This window comes from Chamaea fasciata, unplaced genomic scaffold (genome assembly GCF_029207755.1).
Source record: "Chamaea fasciata isolate MVZ Bird 193981 ecotype frontalis unplaced genomic scaffold, bChaFas1.0.hap1 SCAF_15, whole genome shotgun sequence".
Lineage (NCBI taxonomy): Eukaryota > Metazoa > Chordata > Aves > Passeriformes > Sylviidae > Chamaea > Chamaea fasciata.
Genome location: NW_027094100.1, coordinates 9,877,297 through 9,899,147, shown reverse-complemented (window position 1 = coordinate 9,899,147; position 21,851 = coordinate 9,877,297). Strand labels below are relative to the sequence as shown.

Sequence of the window (21,851 nt, the reverse complement as noted above, 5' to 3'; positions counted from 1 at the left end):
CCCAATTTATTTATTATTTCCAGCCAGTTACCCAGGGTGCCTGGGTTCTGCAGATGATGGGCAAAGAGGAGGGAAATGGAACTGGAATAGGGCAGCAGTTAAGCATCATAGATTTCTTGTTTCTAAGGAACAAACCATTTTTCTTTCCGCTTGCTTGCCCCCTCCTGCTTCTGTGGGAAACAGAGTAATGAAAGCTTCCCACCTGAATGATATGTTGTGGCAGCAGAATCCCTGCGTGGGGTTCACTCTGCACAGCGTTACAAACTTCACAAATGAGGCAGCTGCTTACTGCGTTTTTACACACAACGTTTACTTGCCTGTTATACCACAGTGGGGGAAAAAGGAACTTTTATCCTGGTGCTTTTTCGAGTATAAGAAAGGGTAACATTAAGAACCTGACAAAAGCAATTGAAAGATGCCTGTGTTGAGTCAGAGATTTTTGTGGGTGGGGTTCCCCAGATGTTCTGGTGACTGTAGGCTGTTGTTAGCTGCATATCCCACTGTGTGTCACTGCTGAAAATGTTGGTGTAGTTGGATCCTCACTGCTGTTTTTCACGTTCCCAGGGAAGCCTGTGCTTGCTCTGGAGGCACGGCCGTGCTGCTTTTCCTTCCCACTGGTGTTGAAGTTACCAGAACAGCCTGGCAAAGCATCCTCACACTGGTGTGGTTCTGCAGGGCAGCGGGTCCAGGCAGGGCCTGATCCTTGATCAACTACATGAAGCAAATCTGGCATAAGTCACTCAAAGAGCCTACATTAGATGTTCAAGCAAGACATGCAAAGAGCAGTAGGAAGGGGAAAATAGCTGCCAAATGCTAGCCAGTAGCTTGTGGAAAACAGGGCACAAGTTTTCAACTCCCAGCGTTCCTCTCCCCCCTATCGTGGCTGTACTGTGTTGGTAAACAGGTAGATTCCCACTCCTTCATTTGTTTTTGTTGTCCAGCCAAGCTCAAGGTGGCTGCTTTAAACATGCCAATGCCTCAAATAATTTGTTTTGCTTCTGCTCTTCCATTATCACCTCCTCTCTGCGTCCTGACTGGAATGACAGATGCAGGGTTATCCTGAGGATGGAATTTCCCTGCAAAAGCACCAGCTGTCCGAGCAGGTCTCGCGTGTCAGTGAGGATGCAGTGAGGCAGCTTGGTGTGCTGCAGCTGGTGGTGCTGCTGTTTTCCATGAGGCAGGGAAGAGGACAGGCAGTGCAGGATGTTTTGTACAGGGGCTTGCGGAGATCTGCTGGATTAACAGCAAGGACTTGGCTGGCTGGCTTGGCACTGACTGCGAGGGGAATTCAGAATGGCCCCACACTCGAGTTCATTCAAACCCCACTGGAAGGTGACAACCCGAGCCTACCAGCCGAGCTGTCACAAAGGACTCCTGCCCCCCCGTCCCCTCCCCTCCCCTGCGAGTGTGTCCGAGTCCAGTGAGGGAACAATCCGTGGCCATGGGGAAGGGTGCGCTCGTCCTACAGCTCTTCACTCTCCGGCAGGATCCGCACCCAGCCTTGGGCCACCCTGTTGAAGTTGGGCCTGTGGGAAATCACCTCCAGCACACTCAGGTTATCCAGGTCAACGGTGGGCAAAGAGAACAGCTCACCAACCAACGCCCTGTCAAACGGGGCCGGAGTCCTGCAGCACGAGGAGAAGCACATTTAGTCACAAGGAGAGACTGGGAATGTTGTGAAAGTGTTAGAAAATACAAGTCTGGATTTACTGAGTCCAGCACAATGTAGCAATGCCTGTTAGAAACAGCCCTCCTCTTCCTACCCAGGACACTGTTAAGAGCCCTGCCAGCCCAGTGAGGAGGTTCTCTGGTACAGAGTCCACCTCAACTCAAGCTTTGGCAGGCCTGGAGAGTGGGGTTTGGTGCCTGGATGTTGGTGGAAGTGTTCTGTTCTTAGATTCAAAGACCAGTGACATCACCAGAGGCACCAGAGTGCCTCAACTGCAGCTCCTGTGTCCTGCGGAGGGCTGAGGCTGACAGCACTGCTCCGGATCACTCTGGCACATGCAGCTCTATTGGCCCTGGCTCCTTCCCGCCTTTTGGGACGGCTCCTCATGAACAATGACTAACAGGAGGAGCAGTGTGGGGGCAAGAGCTGTCATCTCTTCCTGGAGAAATGTGGAAAGGGACTGGGGAAGAGTGTGCCAACCCCCAAAAAGCCAAGAATGTTGGTTTTGGAGCAGAAGATGGGGGCTGAGCTATCAGTGAGGGAAAGCTGGGAATGTTTGCTTTGGGAAGCACTGCTAGAACATGAATAACGTGGCACTGTTTTGCAACAGAGGAGAAAAAAGAGGGGGAAAGGCAAATGAAAGAAGTTTGTTCTAGGAACTTTCTTTTGGGGAAAGAGTCTTTGTCAAAGCTTGGTTTTCACTCTCTCTTAAGGCAGCACACCTTAGCAAGGTGGCGCAGGTTTTTGCATCACAGTCTGAATGTTTAAAACTGGGGATAAATCAGGCTGATTTAATGCAGTTGCTGTGGAGATGGTGGAGTTGCCCTTGCTTTGTGACCCATGAGAGCTGTGCTGGGATTCAGCTAGCCTTAGGCAAGACCACTGGCTTTTTGATAGCCAGTTTGTTCCAAAAAGTTTGTTTTTCTGTGGTTTGGTATTTGAATTGAGAAGTGATTTAAAAGCCAACAGCTTGGAAGATCATAAAAGCCCAGTTAAAAGCAGATAGGCTTTCTCAATCTTCCTGCCTGACTGAAGAATTAGAGGAGGTGGCAAGAGGCTTGGAGTTAAATTAGCATCCATCTGTATTAAATTACAGTTGAAGACTTTAAATAGAAAGGCATCGTGTGAGAGGGGAGAAATGGTACAGGGTAGAATATTATTCAGAAACATGCCCTTGCTTCAGTCCCTGTCCATAAATAAATCCTGAGGCAGGAACATGGCTAAATGTTGAAAGAAAAGAGCTAAGTGTCTCCAGCAGCTCCTTGTTCTCCCCCTCCAGCACCTCCTTGGCTCTGATGCCTCAAGGAGAGCCACATGGCAAAGCCCCGGGGCCGAGGGGGAGAAGCGCAGCAAAGGGACAGTGGTGACCAGACTCTCTGCCCTTTAGCATGGCTTTTCCCACAAGGAGGGGTTGTGGTCCCCCACAGCCCCTTCTGCCAAGTGCTGAAAGCACACAGGCATGTCTCCCACGCCTCAAATCCGGCCCTGGGGTGGATGCAGGGGAGCTGCTGTTGGCACATGGTCTGCTGGGGAGCAGTGCTGTGTCCTGGGGGGAAACTCCAGTGGGAACTTGCCTACTGGAAGGTGACTTTGGCCAGGCCACCAAAGCCAAAATAATTCCATCCTCTTGACAGAGGCTTTCAGGAAGGAGGACAGACAGGACTCATTTTACTAATTCCCTGGATGATGTTCGGCTTAAAAGTTCAGTTCTCATTATTCTGCCCTGGATCCCCACCAAGCACCTTTCCAGAAGGGAGATCTGTCTTGGCAGTCTTTGCTCCAGGGTCCCACCCTTGACCCCAGTGTAATTTGGAGGTGTGAGGTGGCACCAGCCATGTTCCATCAGAAGCAGCCACAGGGCACGGAGCTTGCCAGGCTGAGCCACCAGAAACCCCCTGGCCTGGAGGCTTTGGGCTCAAGCAGGTGTTTGGAAGGAATCTGGTGACCTCTTTGCACTCTGTGGGAAGATTAACCTTCTACCCCCACTGCCTCCAGCAGCTGCTAGAATACCTTAATGAAATTAGGAAAGAGACTTGGCACTGTGTCATTCCTCCACCCAGCCCAGAGCTGAGCCCAGCTGGGAACAGGAGTGATTCTTTCTCCAGGACCATTTGTGTAAGTATCAGTCCTCCCAAAATTCATCCCTGAGGTTACTCAGAGAGATCAAACTGCTTAAGGCTGTGTGAGCCTAGTCGTGGAGCTGAGAGGAGATCTAGGGGAGAGCTGCTGGAGGCAGCAATCTTTGCAGGGAACAACAGAGGAGCTCCTGAGCAGGAAAAGAGCATCCTGAGCCCTTGCTGTGCCCGTGTGGGGTACAAAGAGGGCAGGAATGGTTGTGTGTTCCCTGGCAGGATGCTGGGTGCTCCTCGAGGCTGAAGGGCTTGGCCAAGGGCTGGTGTGGCTGGTGGTGTCTGCCCCCGTTACCTGTTGAAGCTCCTGAAGTCCCACGCTGGGGGTCTCATGGGCGGCGGGTTCTTGCCATACACGGCGTCGTCCCTGTCACCAAAGAGCTCCTGCCATGGGGACCTGTAGCCCTTGGGGATGGCCGTGACATTGAACTTCTCATGGGGGATTTCTTTGAGGGGGCTCGAGTACCCTGTGCAGGGGAGAGAGAGTTTGGGCTGCTGGGGCCACAGCCAGGCTGAGGCAGGGGTCTGAGAACAGCTTGGACTCTGCATGGCCATGGAAGACCTGTTACTGGGGCAGGAATGTGTATCTATAACATATATATATATATATTTGTACATATAAAATCTCTGGGGGAGGGTTGGGCAGACCCCTCAGCAAGCAGCACCTCACTGCCTCCAGCCCCATGTTGCTGAGATCACAGCAGTGTTGGGTTCAGGTGCAGGAAGCATTGACTTACCTGGGGCCAGGGCACTGGGGTTCAGGACTTTGCTCATGTGCAAGACCTTCTCTGACTTCTTGGGTACTTCTGGGGGGCCACCTTGGGGTGATGCTGCTACATGGAGCTCGGAGTGATAATTCTCCTGACCCCCAGCATTGTCCCCTGCCTGTGGAGGGGAGAGTTTACAGGCAGAGGGGGAGCTCTCCCTGCCCCGTTTGGGACTCAGGGGGTGGTTGAAAGCACCTCAGAGCTTCCTTCATCTACTCACCATCTGATCATTCACTGTTCCTTCTTTCCCAGTGTGGTGTGAGCCACCTGCCCCTTGCCCTGGGAGCTGCAGGAGACAATGAGTGGGTGCAGAGGGGGATCAACACCATCCCCCTCCTCTTTGGTGGATATTGAACCCCATGTTTGCCCATCTCCGTGCCCAGCCCACCAGGACATCTCTCCCTTCATCTCTGTGTAGCAGTCAGCCAACCATGGCTGCCCTGTGGAGAGACCCTGACCCCGCCAGGAATTCCTCCCCTGGAAAGGCTGGAGGAGCCAGGGAAGGGCTGTCCTCAGACCCACCTGCCTGGAGGCGCTGGGATACTCAAAGACAAAGCGCTGCACCCTCTTCTGGCGCTGCTGGAAGAGCCGGGAGCCGCGGTTGTTCGGCAGGGAGAGCTCCTCGATCATCAGGTCTTGTGTTGTGCTCATCTTCTTCCCCAGGTCCAGCTGGGGCTCTGGGGAGGCTGGGAGAGCACAGCTACAGCTGAGGACGCTGCAGTTTTGGGGACCCCCATGGCAGCACAGACCATGTATCCCCTCGTTGGGGTCTCTGTTTTGTGGCTGGGCCATTTGCCCACACCAGAGACTGGCATTTCCTCAGTGTGAGGAATTGCCAGAGAGCTCGAGAGGTTCAAGTAGCCTCTCCCAACCATGGACTCCAGAAAAAGCAGGGTAAGTCAGACCCAGCAAGAGCTGGGTCTGGCCCCTAGGCAGGGAGGGCAGCACGGTCCTGGGGCTGGTGACACACCTGCACCCCCTTACCATCTTCAGGGCCCGGTCTCATGATGGCCATCACTTGCTGCCGTGCTCCTGGGGCAGTTCTGTGGGAGGTGGATGGATCCTGTCTGCCTGGAAGAGAGGGGCACTCTGGGAGGGACACCAAACATGGGAACATGTCAGCCCCAGGCATGCCCCAGAGAGATACTAGGATGCAGCTGAGCATTTCCCCTGGTCAGCATCATCCCCAAGCATGTCCCTTGTTCAGCACCATCCCTGAGCATCTCCTTGCACTGCTCTCTGTCCACTACAACAGACATAGGAAATGTTCAAATCATGCTCCCCTCAGCCCCTGCCTGTCATTCTTCCTCTCTGCCTTTCTTTGGGGCAGAAACTGCCCTTGCCTCTGTCTTTGCCCACAGTGAGCCGCTGTCCTTGTGCCCCAAGGGCCCTCAGAGCAGCAGCTGCTGGCTGAGCAGGTGCCGTGGCTACTGCCCCCCCAGCACCTCTGCTTTAGCAGAGCTATTTTCAGCTGCTGGCTCCAAGAGTGCAGGAGCTGCAGCCCTGAACCTGCAGGGAGCTGGTGATCCCAGCCAGCAGCAAGAAGGGTCATGGGACCACTCAGCTGGGTTGCTCCATTGTGGAGAAGCAGCTGGAAACCAGCCCCAGCCTGAGCCCTCTGAGCTGCCCACCTTCAGCAGAGCCTTCCTGTGCAGCTGGGACACTCAGCTCCAAAGGTGCTGTTTGACCCTGCTTGCTTCATCTGGCATCCCTCAGCTGGGGTTGATGCTGGGCAGCTTCCCCTAAGGGCCCTGCAGTGCCAGGGTTCCCACGGGGTGCCTGGCTCACAGCTCCCTGCCAGCTCTGAGTTCAGCATTAACCACCCATGCAACGAGCCAGTGACCTGCACCCCATCCTTCCCCCTGCCCCCCTCCTCGGAGACTGCACCCTGACCCCCAGACTGGTGGTGTCCCCTTTTCCAAGGACATCCCCAAGCCCTGTGCACCCACCCACCTGCTGACCCCCACATGGGACCTCACCTTCCCTACCTGGCCAGGGGATACCCCAAATGCTGGGAACTGAAGATGCTTCTCCTGCTACGCTGGGGATGAGGCCGAAGGCAAGCTGCAGCCACCAGCACTCGGTGGCCTCTGCTGGCCCTTCACGGCACCCTTGGGCTCCTGCTGCTCGCCCCAACCCGTCCTGGGCTCCAGCCCAGATGCCAAGGTCCAGCCACGGGACACAAGTTATTTCTGGCTGAGAAAGGGGGCGGAGCAGGGCTGTGACCCTTGGGGACGGGGATGCCGTCACCCCAGCATGGAGCACGTCTGACTCACAGGGATGAGGATGCCATACTCCTGGCATGGAGCAGGGCTCTGACCCTTGGGGACCAGGACACCATCAACCCAGCACAAAGCAGGGCTCACCCACACGGATGCAGACACTGTCACTTGGCATGGAGCAGGGCTGACCCCTGGGGACATGTAGCAGCAGCAGGAGGTGGCCATGTGCCATGTGTGCCCAGGCCACCTCGGGGACAGATCAGAGCCAGGCTGGGTGGAATAACGGCGGTTTATTTCTGAACTGGGTGTACAGCGGTGTGGTGAAGGCAGGTTGTGGTGGCTGCTGGAGCCAGGGTGGGAGATGTGTCCTGGCAATGGGGGGCTGTGTTCCAGGAGGGGCAGCCTGCAGTGTGGAGGTACACCAGGGAGCAGGAATGGGCTGGCTTCAACAGTGTGCCCTGGGGAAAGGGAAGGGATGACAGGCTCCGTGAATGGGAATATGCTAGAGCCCTGGCAGCCCAAACACAACCTCTTTTCCAGTGCCGGTCTCACTGGCCCCACGGTGTGGGGACACCGACTTTCGCACAATCTCCTTCTGTGCCAACACCTCCTCCAAACCCTCTGCAACTTCCACCATTTCCTTCAGCCCCTATAGTTCCCCACCTGCCCTGGCTGTCACAGCCCCCATTGGTTCCTGTGTGTGCCTCCATCCCACCGGAGTGGGGATGGGGATGTGGTGAACTTGGGGATGGGGACAGTGACAGGCACAAGATGGGACTGTCCCTCTTGGTCTGGGCAGGGTGGGAGGGCACCAGTAAACAGTCCCCTTACCATGGCAATAAATATCTTTGGCTCTTTTTGGTCTCCAGGGAAAGAAAGATTTGGGAGAATTTGAGAAGAGGTCAAAAGTATAAAATAAAAAGAAAAGGCAGTGAAGAACTGGGGGCTGGAATTAAAAATTAAATTTTCCTCTCCAAAATCTGGTTTTTGTTGACACCAGCCAAATTTAGAGGCTGGGAGAGGCTGGGAGAAGTTAGGAGAGGGAGTATGGCATAGTCATGGCATCCAGTCGATGCAGCCCACCTGCAGCAGATGTGCCACCCCGGGGAAGCAGAGCTGCAGTGACACCCCGGGATAACACCTGGGAGCTCGGGACAAGGGCTCACTGGGGACCACCAAGCCCATCCCATGCTGACTGTGCGGGACGGGGCTGGCTGACAGGCAGGGACTGTCGAGGAAGGGGCCGTGGGGGCCCGGCTCCCCCACTCTGCTGCTCCTGCCTGCTGACCACGCAGTCCTGCCCCGAAAGGTTAGGGTGGTAAAAATAGAGCGGGGCCATGGGATGGCGGGCGGGCGGGAGGCACCTGACCCCTCTGGCACACAGAGGGGCCGTGGCAGCTCCAAAAGGACACTGTTTTTTGGGGATCTCAGCCCCGGGGATTGGTGTGTTCCCAGTGGGGGGTGAGCGAGTGGCATCCCCCGGGCTGACGGGTCGAGGGAGAGGATTTTTTGGCGGGGGCTGGCTTGTCTAGGAGGTGCAGGGAGCCCCTGAAGGCAGCCCCCCGGTCTTCAGCCGCAGGCTGCTGGTCCAGCCCCGGGGACAGAGGTTGAAGCTGTGGATTCCCGGGCTCTTGGTCCCCGAGTCTTCGGAGTCGAGGGAGACGTCCGAGTCCGTCGGGGACCGGGAGGTGCAACGCTTGGCTGTGGACCGCCCACCCACCACGGGGGATGGCAGGGGGCTCTTGGGGATGGGGGACAGCCTGGGCACGGGGCAGGAAGACGCGCTGGATGGCAGCAGTAACCGGCGACCCTCTGCCCAGGCGGCTCGGGACATCCCGGGGGAGGCACAGAACTGGGGGCTGCCTGCCCGGGGCGATCGCAGGGGGCTTTTGTGGGTGGGCGAGGGGCTGCCCAGGCTCCCCAGCACGCTGCTGGCAGCCTGCAGTGCCGGCGCTCTTGGGCCCAGCCGGGGCGACTGGGGCAGGCTGGGGGGGCCGGCAGAGATGGGGCTGAAGGGCCGGGAGCTCTCCAGCCCCACGGCTTTGGGAGAGGAGCTCTTCCTGCGGGCAGCGTTGATGATGTTCCTGGCGAGCCGCGCTTGCATCTGCCGGCTGGCCCGGGGGTCCGCGTCCTGCCGCAGCGGGGACAGGGACCTCTCGCTCCACGGAGGGGACGTGGGGGGTCCCTCATCCAGCTCGGGCACCGAGGCCGGGCTGGCCCAGCCGTCCAGGCTGCCCGGGCGCCGCGCCAGCCGGGGCGTCCAGGTGGGCGATGCAGGGAGGGACGACCGCCTGTCCTGGAGAGGGACAGAGAGCGGGTTAGTGACCCCCACTCGGGGGGACGAGGGGACAGAGCAGGGGTACAGCGGAGGGAGGGTGCCAAGGTAAGGTTCATGCTGGCACAGCCCCACAGGAGCTGGGGATGTCTCCTCGTGCATTGCACCCCTGCAAGGGGTCCCCAAAACGCATTTAACTCTGCACACCCTCGCCCACCAAGGAGATCGGGGCAGGCTGAGCCTGCCGGTAATCATCCTCGCACAGAGTATGTCCCAGGACATCTCACTACTTGCAGCTTGGTAGTCTCCCTCTGGGGGATGCTCGGAGCCCCCTTGCACTGCCCCAAGATCCATCACCCAGCACTGCTCCCCAGATGGCAGGAAAGAGAAGAGTCATGTGTGACAGCGCAGAGAGTGTATTCAGAAAGAGGGGGAAAAAGAAAAATGCAGAAGAAATAAAGCACAGTCAAAAGGCAACTTGGCACCATGGGGAAAGTGGCAGGAGGGCATGGGCAGAGGCACAGCTGGATGACAAGCCTTGGGCTGGGCATCACCCAGCAGCCCTGCCCTCGGCACCCTCCTCATCCCAGTACATCCTTGCTTCCAGCCGTGCCACACAGCACAGCCCACCCCAGCTCCAGCACTGAGCCCAGGCAGGGACAGGGACCCCACAGTGTCCCTAGGCCCAGCACCACCAGACTCTGCCTTTTCCCAAGGGATGCAGTTCTTCCTCTGCAGTGAGGAAGCAAATGAGAATAGATCCTGAAGGAGCAACAGAAGAGCCAGGAGCAGGCACAGTGAGGCAGAAAGGCAGCATGTCCCCTCCAGGTTTGCTTTGGTAGGAGGCTGAGAAGAGCCACAGGACAGAGGGGATGCAGAGGAGGAGGCAGAGCTCTGAGAGCTGGAAAAGCCGGAGGTGAGGAAAGGAGAGAGCCAGAGGTGCGATGCTCCATACAGTTTCCAGGCGAGAGAAGAGCGAGAGCAGCTCTGTGGGACAGCCAGGCTCCTGCTGACTCTTTGGGAATCCTGCAGGCTCTGTGCCCAGTTCCTGCTGCCTTCCCAGGACTCCTCAGCTCCTGTTGCACCGGGGGCTCAGCAGTGCCTGTCACCCACTGTCCCAGCACTGCAGCCTCACAACCACTTTTTTCTATTTTTTTTTCTTTCCCCCCTCCTTTTTTTTTTTTTTTTTTCTTTTTTCTTTTTTTGTGGTTGGTTTGGCTTTTGGCACTCCCATGAGCACTTAGGGAGGACTCAGCCTAGCACCCCTGTGTTTTTCTCTCTGCCACCACTACTTGTAGTAAAAAGAAGGTTTCCACACCTGCGGCTCGATGCCGGCATTCCTGGTGGAGTAGGAGGGCCGGGGTGCCTGGAAGCCTGCCTTTCCCCGGGGCGGCAGCAGGCGGCACGGGGAGGCCAGCAGCACCTCAGCCGGGGCTCCAGGACTGGCACGGCTGTCGTGAGGCAGGGGCAGAGCCCCGGCAGCGCTGGTGAAAGGGCTGGCAGTGGTCTGGCCGGCGCTGGGCACCACGGGGGGATGCCAGACCGGGGAAGGAGGCAACGGAGAGGTTGGGCAGGAGGTTTGCTGGGGATAGGGGTAGGAGTCAGGAAGAGAGGGTCTGGGTGGGGGCACCTCCTGGGGCATGGACCTTGCTGGCCCCTTGGATGGGGAGAGGATGAAGAGAGAAGACTGGAGCTGGTAAGGCTGGTGCTTGGAGATCTCCAGCTCCTTCTGGGACACCTCGTTCTCCATTAGGTTGCTGCCATACAGCGATGCAGGAGGGGTTTTGGAGGGCCTGCAGGGACTCTTGGAGGGGCGTCTGGAGACCATGGGTGACAGATAAGCATTGTTGTCATACTTCCAGGAGGGAGGCAGGGACATGGTGGGCGATGGGGACCGCAGCAGCTCAGGCTGGGAGGGGGCCTCAATGATGAATTTCTCCATCCTGGATTGTCGGCGGGCAAAGAGCTCAGCCCCTTTCCCTCTCGCTTCAGTGAGGATGTGGCTGGGCTGTGGCTTCTTCTTGGGCTGGATGGTGGGAGACTTGAGGCATGAGGACCATGCTGGAGCATCCTCAGCTGGTGGGAGGTGCTGCACACCCCTGGCTGCACTGTTGGGAACAAAGTTCGCAGCTTCAGCCCCAAGGGCGAAGGGCTCATCCTCGGCACTGGGCTCCCCCTGCTCCTTCTGCTTCTTCCTGCTGTCTGCACTCTGAACCAGGTCCAGCAGGTCGGGGTTGGGGCCCAGCTTCGGCTTCTCCACAAAGGTGAACATGGACTTTCTGCTGGCTCTCCGGGCAGCCGACTCCTCCAGGATCCCCGTTTTGGGCAAGGGGTTTGGTCCACTCACCCCGCAGCTCAGGAGGGAATCTGGCAGCACCTTCTGCTCCTGGGTGGGGTACAGGGCCGAGTAGGCAGGGGGGGAGCGGACACGGGTGAGGGGTGGGGGGCTGCTGAGGGTCTCTGCATAGGTTGGTGGTGGGGGCAGCTCAGGGGCAGGGGGCTCCTCGGCCGGCTGGGCACTGGCGGGGGACGCCTTGGTGCCGAAGGGTCTGGCTGTCCGGTTCTTCACAGGCTTGGGCTTGGCCAGGGTGAGATGGACCTCGTAGTACTGCCGGCCCTGCGTCCCGTTCTGCTGCTGCCCGGCTGGGGCTGCCATCCCTGTGGCTGTCCCCGCTGGCACGCTGGGCACCTCGCTAGGCACCTCACCGGGCACCTCACTGGGCACTTTGACATTCTTCCCCTCCTCGGGGCTTTGTGGCAGGGCAAGAGCTGCAGTGTTCTGCCCCGCAGGGACTCCTGCATTTCCGAGCCCCTCCACCCCTCTCTCCATCCCGCTGGCCGCCTGCTCCCGCACGCCGTTGGTGGCGGCCGATGCCATATTCTCCTTCAGGTAAACGCTGAGCGGGACCTGCTGGGCTTCAGCAGGAAGCTCCTGGCACGGGGAGGCGTTTGCCAGCATCCCTTCTCCTGGATTGCCGGGCTGGTCAGGCTTCGGCTTCATCCCCCGGCCCTGGCTCTCCTCCATGGCCCCTTGGCGCGGCTGGGGCGCGGGGCTCAGCGGCAGCCCCCCGCCATGCCCGGCCCCCGTGAGCCCGTCAACGCGCTGCCTGCGCCGGTGGAACAGCAGGACGCCCTTGGAGCTGGGGCCGGGCGCCGTGGTGAGCTGAGCCGCGATCCTCTGGCTCCGCGCCTTCGCCTCCTTCAGCTCCTTCTCCGAGAGGCTGGCGCTGCGGGAGAGACCTGGGCAGAGGGGAGAGGGGGATTAGCGCCCTCAGTGGGAATGTGGGGGGTCAGTCCTCCCCGCCCGGGACTGGGAGCCCTTCCTACAGCTGTCCCTCGGCAACCCAGCTCTTTCCCTCGCCGATGGAAAAAGGCAGGAGAGATGCACCGGGGCTGGGGTGCACGGTCTGGGGATAACAGGGGTCCAGCACACCCATCACGAAGATGCTAGGACAGATGGGAAAGCCCAGGGGACACCAAGTGACACTCAGAATGTTTCCACCACCCCACCCCGTATTTCGGCTGGGTTCTGTGCACCCACCACGCTGGCCATGTGGGAAAGGAATTCATCCGAGCAGGTCTCTGGTTGCAGCTCACACGGCTTCGGCTCAAAGAGGCAGTGGCAGGGAAGGGGCCAGCGCGTGTCCCCCAGCCCCTCGCCCCGAATCCCGGCATGCTCAGCCCCGAGCGGGCAGGACATAAACCCGAGGACAGCGGAAAGACGCCAACCCACCCCGACCTCACAGCAAGGACGGTGGGCAGCCCTGGTGGGCGACTCACGGATGGAGCAACACGAGATGGCAGCACCCGACAGAAGCTGTGCAGCTCCTGCCGAGCCGGACACAGACACGGACACAGCGAGGAGCCACCCTCACGCCTCGGGACTCAACACAAGTGCTAAAAACAAAGTGCTAAAAGCCTGGCGCGAGCCCCGCGGCTTCTCGTGTGCCGGACAAAGGTCAGGGCACCAGCCCTTCCCTAAGACCGAAAGGATGTGGAGCTGCCGGGAACTCATTTTCTCAGGGTGAGCAATTTCCTATGAGCTTACCCCCCCCCGAAAGCACCCGTGGGAAGGGCAGTGTTCCCCACCCTACCCCTGAGGTCACTGTTGGGCACAGACACCAGCGCCGACCATCAGCATCACCCCCGCACCCAGCCAGGGTGCAGCCGCTCTCCAAAGGCGCTGCCAGGACGGCTCTGATGGATGTCTCTGCTCTGGCCCCAGCAGGGAGGTGGGTGGCCAAGGCTGCCTGCTCCCAGCCCTGCTCCTCTTTCTTTCCCATCCCGTCCCTGCCCGTCTTCCCTTCCTTCATGTGTTCCTCATTTTCTTGCCTTCTGTGCTGCTTGGGAGTGTTCCAGGATATTTTCAGCGGCGGCTCAGCCTACCAGCGAGGGAAAGGGATGGATGACTAAGCCAAATCCTTCCAGCAAGCCCACGGTAAGCAGGAGGGCTGCTGGAAGCTGGGCAACTCCTCTTCCTCACCCTTCATCCCTCCTGCCTCCCTCAGCACCCAGCAAGTCCTTGCACACAGCTGAGGCGTGCAGGATGCCCTGGATGAAGTCTTCAGGCTGCCCGAGAGGAGGGTTTTGTCGGGGCGGGGGGCAGAGGAGGCAGAGATGCCAATGGAAACTCTCCTGGAGAGGAGGAGCCCGTCGGCAGCGGCGACGCCGGCGGCCAGTCCCCCCCGGTTCGCGCCCAGCATTGTTTAACGCCCCATTTCTATTTGCTTTGGCGGCGGCACAGAGCGGGGCCGCTGTTTCCTCCGGCCGGGCTGGCTGGAGGGCGGCCAGCACCGCGGCTCCCCCTCCGCGGGGTCACCCTCGCCGCCTTTATCTCCGAAACGGAGGAGAAACACGGCCAAGGAGCCGTTGAGAAACAAGCCACAGGCTCCAGATGTCTGCGGGTTTCGTGCTCCGAGCGGAGCGTCCCCGCTTCCTCGGAGGCCGGGGCTGCCTAAGAAGCCGAGCTCTCGGCGGAGCCATTTCGCAGCCTCTTGCTCTTGCTACTGCCTTTTAACAGCAAACGAGGGGGCCTGGGGGATCTCCTCCGTGCTGGAGGGATGACTCAGCTCTTGGCCAGCCCGTTCCTGCTTGGACTATCTGCCAGATATGCTCCCACGTAGCCGGGATCAATACTGCGATCTGCCCAGCAGGATTTTGCTCCTGGGTGTCTCCATCTCTTGCTGCCACCACAGGCATGGGTATCACTCCGGGCCAGGGTGTGCTGCACGGTAGACTCCCCCACCTAAAATCCCTTACCTGGAATCCATTTCCATCCATACCCACCCCCTGCAGTCTTCCAGAAGCCCCTCTGCCCCTGTCCACCCAGCACCAGCCATTCCTGGGCTGGTCCACCTGGGTCCACTGGAGGTGAATCCCTCAGAGTTCCACTTGGGATGCTGAGGGTAGGAATTGCTCTTCACATCCGATTTTTATGACAGAGATGAAGAGCACTGAAGCCTCTGGCAGTCCAGAGGAAATTGCTGCAGCCTGAGCCATGGGATGAGGTTATTCATCCAGTGCAAGAGCCTTTATCCATCTGCCATGGTGTCTGGAGGTATTCTGCCACCTGGGGCAGTTTCTACACCACACACTCCCCTCCCAGCCACAGGGAAATTCCATCATCCTTCCCTGCCATCTCCTGCCAGCTGGCAGCCCCAGGTGGGCTCTGGTTGGTCCTTTTCCCCAGCCCCAGGCAGGCGAGAGGGAGCTGAATGCACTGAGAATGTCCAGGTGCTGGGGAGGAGAAGGAAAAGGGGTGTGGGGCTGGAGGCAGCCAAAGCAGTGCAGGGAGGAGGCAAAAATAAAACTACTTGTGTCCAAGGGCACTGGGAACTGGTTTCCACCCATTACCCTGAGCCCAGTCCAAAATCCAATGGGTGACAGCTTCTCCTTTCCTTCCTTCCTTTCTTCCTGCCTGCCTTCCTGCACCGTACTCTGGCTTGCCATGACAGTGTCCCTCAGGAAGGAAACATCTCCCTTCTCCAAATGACCCATCTTCTTCCAAGACAAGGAGCCCCACCAGCCCCCTCCACTGCCATGTGCCCTCACTGGGCCCACCTTGGGTCCCCTGTGCTCCAGGGGTGCTGGGGGAGGAGATGCTCCCTGTGCATCCTGTGCCCCATGGAACTGCCAGAGTCCTGGCACACACGAGCAGCTCCAAGTGCTGTTCTGGTTTAACACACTTCAGCTCTGGCCACAGAAGCCTATAGATCTCTATCTATATATTTATATAGGCATTTGCTCTGTAGGTTTTCCGTTGCTCCAGGGGTGACTTCCTGAACATCCCCCAAGTGCAGGGCTGAACAGCTTCTTGCCAAGCTGTCAGTCATCCTTCCCACGGCATGTACAGTGCTCTCTCCTCCAGAGCGAGGATGACAAAGGTGATGAAAGGCATTTTTGTTGCTCTCACTTCCTGGACAGATGGGGGAAAAAAATTCCTTCCATCTCAGCTTTCCATGCAAAGGATGGATCTCCCTGAAGGGTGATAAAGCAGGATGTCTGAAGTCCAGCCAGGAAAGGCTGGAATCACCATCTGACCCCAAATGAAGGTGAAGGATGTATCAGTCATGGCTTGTGACCCATCCTGCCCTAAGAGAGATTCTAAGAGCTGAATTGGGATGAAGAGTTGGCCCTTAATTGCAGTTTTGCTGAACTGACAAATTCAGTGAAAGTTGATGGTCTTGACATGGCTGGGATGTCACAGGAAGGAAAACAGTGACTTGGAAGCTGTGCCTGGTGAGAAGTCCTTGTATGCAGAAGACAAGAGGTACCCAAGTCTTAATGGGACCTGCAGGGTGCAACAGGTCATGTGAAATCTTGGAGTCAGAGCTGGCAGGTGAGTCCAAAGTCTTCAGCTTGGGCTCTGTCCCTGGCCTGCTCCAGGTTTGGATGTTCAGCCATCCTGGTGCTGGAGCCCAGCTTGGCCATGCTCAGGGTGTCCTACCAAACCAGCCCCAGACTGAGCATCCACCATCCATAACCAGCAAGCACTTTTCCCCATTTCCAAACATTTCTTGGACTTCTGTGGTCAACCCAAATGGTGCCTCTTGCTGGCAAAATCCCACTGGGCAAAACCAAGACAAACTCCATTTCCAGAGGGACATGCTCTCTGCCACCTGACACGAACCCCAGAGCACATCCACAGCCATGCAATGCTGGGGAGAAGAGATCCAGTGTTTTCACCCAAACATTAGGACTTTGGACACTGAAGAAATGTAAGCAGGTTTTTTGGCAGAGCACTAAGCTGGCCCCTTGCCCCAGCTACAGCTGTGCAGGATTTTTTGCAACGCGTACCAACTCACACACTTTTAAGTCTGTGCACACATTTCCCTCCAGCTCCCAGTTATCCCAAATAATCTGCAGCTAGGAAAACACGGAGGGTAGCACAGACAGGCAGCTGAGCTAGCTAGAAACGGATATGATTCAAACATATGGATAGAGGGATGACAATTTTCTGCCTCATTCCCAGCTTCCAACGCTCCTGTGCCCCAGATATGAAATCTCCATGAAGTTCTTACCCATGCTGGCCCTGCAGCCCCAAAAAGATCCGGCTCAAGTGGTGGGTGCTGTGGTGCAATCAACCTCACCCGCCTGGCAGACTCTCTGTGCTGGGCCTCTCCACATGGGCGCCTTTGCCAGTGACAAAATGTGGCACAGCGAGAGAATTCGTTGCGCTTGCAAGTTTTCCCTGTGCTCTATTCGCAGGGGCTTTGCTGGATTTGGAGCTGTTTGCCTCCCCACGCTCCTCCCGGCACACAGCCGTGCCCGGCACTCAGCACCCAAATCCTGCAAAACGGCCCCACAGTCTCCAAGCAACAAGTCCTGGGGCACCCAATTCCCACACAGGAGGAGGAGAAGGGGGTGGTGAGGGTTAAGTTGGAGTGGGGGCTGTCTGCCCCTGACCATCCCCAGTTCCCCGGGGAATGCAGTGAGCGGCCCCAGCCTAGAAGGTGTCCACACTGGGCAAGAGGAAGCTGTTGCCACCACACAGGTGGAGGCAATACCTTCCCCAGCTGGCTAAAATCAAGCTTTAATCTTTGGAAAAGGCGGCTGGAGCCGGGCAGAGCTCCCCCAGACAGCCCTGCCACCCATCCACCCCGAAGGCAGCGGAACCAGCCCGTCCCACGGCCGGGTACCACGGGGACTCCATCCTGCCTGGAAAGTGCGTCCCAGCCCCATTGTGCCCAAAGCTGCTGGAACTCCCTGCCACACATCCCGGGCTGCAAGGTCCCGGGGACAGCCCCGCCGGGCTGGTGCCCCGAGCCAGCGGCGCTGGGCTGGCGAGAGAAGGTCAAATGGCTCGGAGTGACACTGAGGGGTGGGCAGAGCGGGGAGGGCAGCGGAACGACAGCCTTTGCCTGTCCCTTGCACAATCCGTAAAGGATCCATCCTGCTGGCTGCCAAGCCGAGGGACAGACCTCGTGTCCCCAGCATGGGTGGCATGGCCAGGGGAGGTCATGTCCCTGACGCAAGGGACAGGGGACATCGCCTGGGAAGCCGTTCTGCAGAGCTGGGAGGTGTGACCCTGCGAGCCCCGAGGAGAACCCCCACGGCCCTCCACGTCCCCACCGCGTGTCCTCGCTGTGCCTCCCACGCCCCATCCGGGTGCCGGCAGAGGAAACCGACACCTGCCCCGCTCATTCCTGGACACAAACCCCGCTCAGCCCCGGCGGTGTGCGCCCCATCGCCCACCCTTCGCCCACCATCGCACCCACGGGACTTCTGGCCATGCCCTCCCGGCCCCCCGCCCCGGACCCCTCTGCACCCCCTGCGCACTGCCATCCCCCGGCACCCCGGACACCCCCAGATCCCAGCACCCCCGCTGCACTCCCCTCTGTGTGCCCACACAACCTCCCTCCCCCGTCACTTCTGCACTGGCACCCCCCCGGCCCCCGCCCGGAGACCCCGGTCCCTGTCCCCCGTACCCCTCCAGCCCGACCGTACCCGCGGTGCCGGGCGCCGGTGCCGCCTCCCCGCGCAGCCCGACTGCACCGGGGAGGAGGCGGCGGGCAGGAAAGTTGCGGCAGCTCCGCCCTCGGAGCGGGCCCGGGGGGGCGGCGGGCGGGGGCCGGGGCCGGGGAGTGGCGGGTCCCGCCGGCACTGCCCCTGCCCCCGCCCGCCCCGACAGACCGACCGACCGGACGGGACGGGTTCCCCCCCGCCCGGAGACTCTGGCAGCCGCCCCGCCGCCCCCGATGCTCCTTCTCCGCAGCTTCTCGTCCCGGCTGGGTCGGCCCTGAGCCCGCTGCGTGGGGGGAGAAGCCTGGACATCCCCTTACCCAGCCCGGGGTGTCCCCTTACCCAGCTCCCCGCCTCTCCTTCCCAGTCCGGGGCATCGCCTTATCCCATTCTGGGGCATCCCTCTCTCCCAGCCCTGCACATTCCCCTTAACAGTGCTGAGCATCCTCTTACCTACCCTGGGACACCCCCTTACCCAGCCCTTCACACTTTTTCCCTCCTCCCCCAGCAGCACCTTACGTTTCAGACACTGCTGGGGGTGTGGGGCCTCCCCTTTCCGCAGGTTTCCTCAGTGCCTAAAGTTTTGAGGCACTTGGTGGGAGGCAAAAATCCGGAGACAAAAATCCAGCACCTGTGTCACTGCTCTGGGGACCTCCTGGAAAGAGCACTGAATCCCCTCTGCCAGGGCTGGTCTGCTCCCAGTCACAAGGGAACCACAGTCCTGGGCAAGAGGATCCCTGGGGAACCAGCATCACCTCCCACCTCCACCACCCTCTGGGGCTGCAGGGCTCCCTGGCTGCGGGTGAGACCGGCCTCACCCCCTTCCCATGCCTGTCCACACCTCAGGATGAGCTCTTGGCTTGATTTTTTGCCTTTCTAATTTCCTTTCTTCCTGCCCCTCTGTGCTTTTTTGTGTTTTCCTGGTTTTTGAGGGAGCCTGGCGCTGGCTCTGCAGCCCCCAGGGAGAGAAACCTTCCGTTTATTTGCACACCAGACAGAGAAACCAGTCCTGCCTCCTGCATCTCCCGGCCTCTGCCTCTACCCGGGGCTCCTGCACTCCCCAGCCTGCCCTGAGAGGTGCCAACCAGCCCGGGCCGCCGTGCAGGATATTTGAGAGCAGCCAGCCTGGCTTTGGGCTACTGGATGGGGACCAAAGGGGCACCTGGGACCCGCCTGGGTGGGTCCACACAGCTCAAGGTGGGGCACCTGTTTGGCTCCCGGCTCCCGGGGCCAGCCCTGCACCACTCTGCGTGTGGATGGATGCACCCACTTCTCCTGAAGAAGTTGGAAGAGATGGGGGTTCCTGTAGCCCATGACAGATAAAGAGAAGAGGAGCAAATCCCTGACATCTCCCAGGGGTGCTCCTGCAAACAGCCTGCTGCAGGAACAGCCCTTATGATGCACTGTGAGGGCACCTGCCCTTTCCTCTCACCTGCTCTGAACCAAACCTCTCTTTCCCAAACCTGCAGGCTCTTTGCAAGGTCCCAGAGCTGCTCCCAGCTCTCGGGACCCTCAGTGACATCCTGCCTGGAGGCTCTGGAAAGTCTGACGGGTCCTGCAGGCAGTGGCTGGTGGTGATCTCACTTGGAGGGGGAGGAAACGGGACAGACAAACTCTTTCCAACAAACCTGTTGAGTTACTTTAAAATTCCAGGCTGGCAGCAAAAGTGCTGGATGGAGGCACGGATTAGGAAAATGCTGAGCCTGGACAGAGTCAGGCCTGACCTTTCCCCACCGCAGATCTGCCATCCCGGAGCAGTGAGAAATGGGAAGACTATTTGGGTCCATCTGGTTTGTGTGCTGAGCCCTGAAACACGATGCTGCTGGGGCAGCTGTGAGCCAAAGGGCTTGGCTGAGCTTCCCAGCCTGTGTCCCATCCAGGAGCCGCTGGTTTTGAGGATGTCTGACACTGCAAAAAGGCACGGAGTGGATTCTGGACACTGGGTTCATGTCAAGCATCCCCAGTGGGTCCCACCCCATCCCACCCAGTCCTGGGGGCTGCCTTGGGAAAAGCAGGCTCTGAGCTCTGAGCTGAGCCATCCCATGGGGACAGGGACACACCTGCCTTGGCGCTGTGTGGCAGCTGAGATAACAGCTGGGCAGGAGCAAAATAGAAAGGAGGGTGGGAAAAGGGTTTAAAAATGGGTCCAACGCCTGTAAGATGTAGGAGCATTTGCCACGGGGAGGAAGGGCAGCCCAGGCATGGCAGCAGCCCCAGTAACCCTAGATATGAACCAGTATTAGTGTCGCTGTGGCTGAAGGGACAGTCATGGGTGGAGAGGAATAGCTGTGGCATGGGAAGAGAGGTGATGGCAGAGAGCATTGTAGGAACCAACCAGCCTGAAATAAAGCGCTTAGTTTTTAAACCAGGGGCTGACAAATTGGCCCAAAGGCATGTGACTGTTGCTTGGCCATCCCCAATCAATGGAGGAGAGGTGTCCCTGTCCCAGACAGTGCCACAGGAGCCGGTCCTGATCACTCCTGGGCAGGATCCCACCAAGCCCCATGGCCAGGGTGAGGGCTGGGCAGTCCATCCTCTTCATGCCCGGCTTAGGGATGGGCTGAGTTCCTGGAGACAGTGGGAACCTGCCTGCTGCCTTCCCACCCCCCTCCCGAGAAAAGCCACAGATTCCTCCTTATTTTTAAGGCCAGAGAGATCATCTCAAGCTAAATTAGTCCCAGCAGCTCTGCTGGAAGCCTGGGATCTCTAACCCAGGGGAAGTCCTGTTCTGGGAAGAGCTGGGTGTTCTCACCAGGAACACAGTAGTGCCTTTCTGAAGGGGACAGTGGCCAAAGGGGGTTTCTCTTACCTGTTTTCCTTGGTTCAAAGTCAGGGTTGATGAGGACCCGTTGGATCTGCACCACTTTCCACTGCTGACTGGGGTTGTCCGTGGGGCTGTCTGCTGTGGGGAGCAGCTCTGGAGCAGAGCCAGAGCACTTGGTGGGGGCTGCAGGCTCCTCTGCCAAGGCCAGGCTGCTGCCATTCGATGGGGGTTGTGGTGCATCACCACTGAGCCCCCTGGGGTCCCTCTGGCAGCTCCCAATTGATTTCCCTCCCAGCAGTCCCATCCGTGCCTCCTGCTTGCCTGGGTCAGAGGCTGGAGCATCCCAGAGCTGATGGCAGCTCTGCCCCTCTCTGCTCCCCCTCTTCTGCCAACAGCCACTGTCCCCCTCAGTGTCCCCCTTGGCTGTCCCACAGACACAGGGGGGCTGCTCAGCCTCACCAGGCATGGGGCAGCTGGGCTGGGGGTGGAGGCAGAACTGCTGGAGCCTTGTCCTCAGCATCTTTCTTCACTGATTTCCTTCACTGGCACTCCACGGCCTTTCCAAACATCTCTGCATGGCCGGGGGGATGGATCCTCCCTCAGAGCATGGGCAGCATGAGAGGGAGGGCAGCCACGTGCCAGGCACGAGCTCAGCTTTACTGCTCTTGCACGTGGGAAGACCAGGAACGATGCCACTGGAGCAGGCAGGTTTTGGAGACCCACGACGAGAGATGGGTCCAGAGGAGGCAATCCAGCAAGGAGGATTTTGCAGGAATTTCTCTTTTCCAGGCAGAGGACCAGCATCCAAAGACCTGTGTAAAGGGAAGGAGGAGCATTGAGGATGTTTGTGCTTGCACTGATTTCCTATGGCCATAGACACTGGAGCAGCTCCTGGTAACCCAAGCCTGAATTCCAGCTCCAGCACCACTTCCCATGAGGAAGGACTCCCCTGAGATGCAAAGCCCATTTGGAAATGTCCCAACTCCAACCCCAGCACCCTCATCCATCCATCCTCACCCTGGGGACAGCACCCATGGCTGGAGCCCTGTGCCCAGCTGCCCTTG

The 21,851-nt window shown here is 58.9% G+C and overlaps 2 protein-coding genes across 8 annotated transcripts; both read right to left on the bottom strand.

The window, feature by feature from the left end:
- Positions 1–289: 289 nt before the first annotated feature.
- On the bottom strand, positions 290–6,710 carry MYOZ3 (myozenin 3). 7 transcript variants are annotated; one of them, XM_066197310.1, is made up of 7 exons: positions 6,545–6,710; positions 5,550–5,636; positions 5,088–5,251; positions 4,786–4,851; positions 4,536–4,683; positions 4,094–4,265; positions 290–1,625 (listed from the first exon to the last, which is right to left on the bottom strand). In XM_066197310.1, exons 2-7 carry the CDS (start codon positions 5,578–5,580, stop codon positions 1,463–1,465), a joined length of 744 nt encoding a protein of 247 aa, XP_066053407.1. In that variant the 5' UTR covers positions 5,581–5,636; positions 6,545–6,710; the 3' UTR covers positions 290–1,462. The 7 variants fall into 7 exon arrangements, with proteins under 7 accessions (XP_066053407.1, XP_066053410.1, XP_066053411.1 ...); XM_066197313.1 differs by having other exon boundaries at positions 5,550–5,632; XM_066197314.1 differs by having other exon boundaries at positions 5,536–5,654; positions 6,554–6,710.
- A 355-nt stretch (positions 6,711–7,065) lies between these two features.
- SYNPO (synaptopodin) lies at positions 7,066–21,393 on the bottom strand. Its single transcript, XM_066196911.1, has 3 exons — positions 20,833–21,393; positions 10,381–12,302; positions 7,066–9,083 (listed from the first exon to the last, which is right to left on the bottom strand). Exons 1-3 carry the CDS (start codon positions 21,305–21,307, stop codon positions 8,316–8,318), a joined length of 3,165 nt encoding a protein of 1,054 aa, XP_066053008.1. The 5' UTR covers positions 21,308–21,393; the 3' UTR covers positions 7,066–8,315.
- Positions 21,394–21,851: the final 458 nt, after the last annotated feature.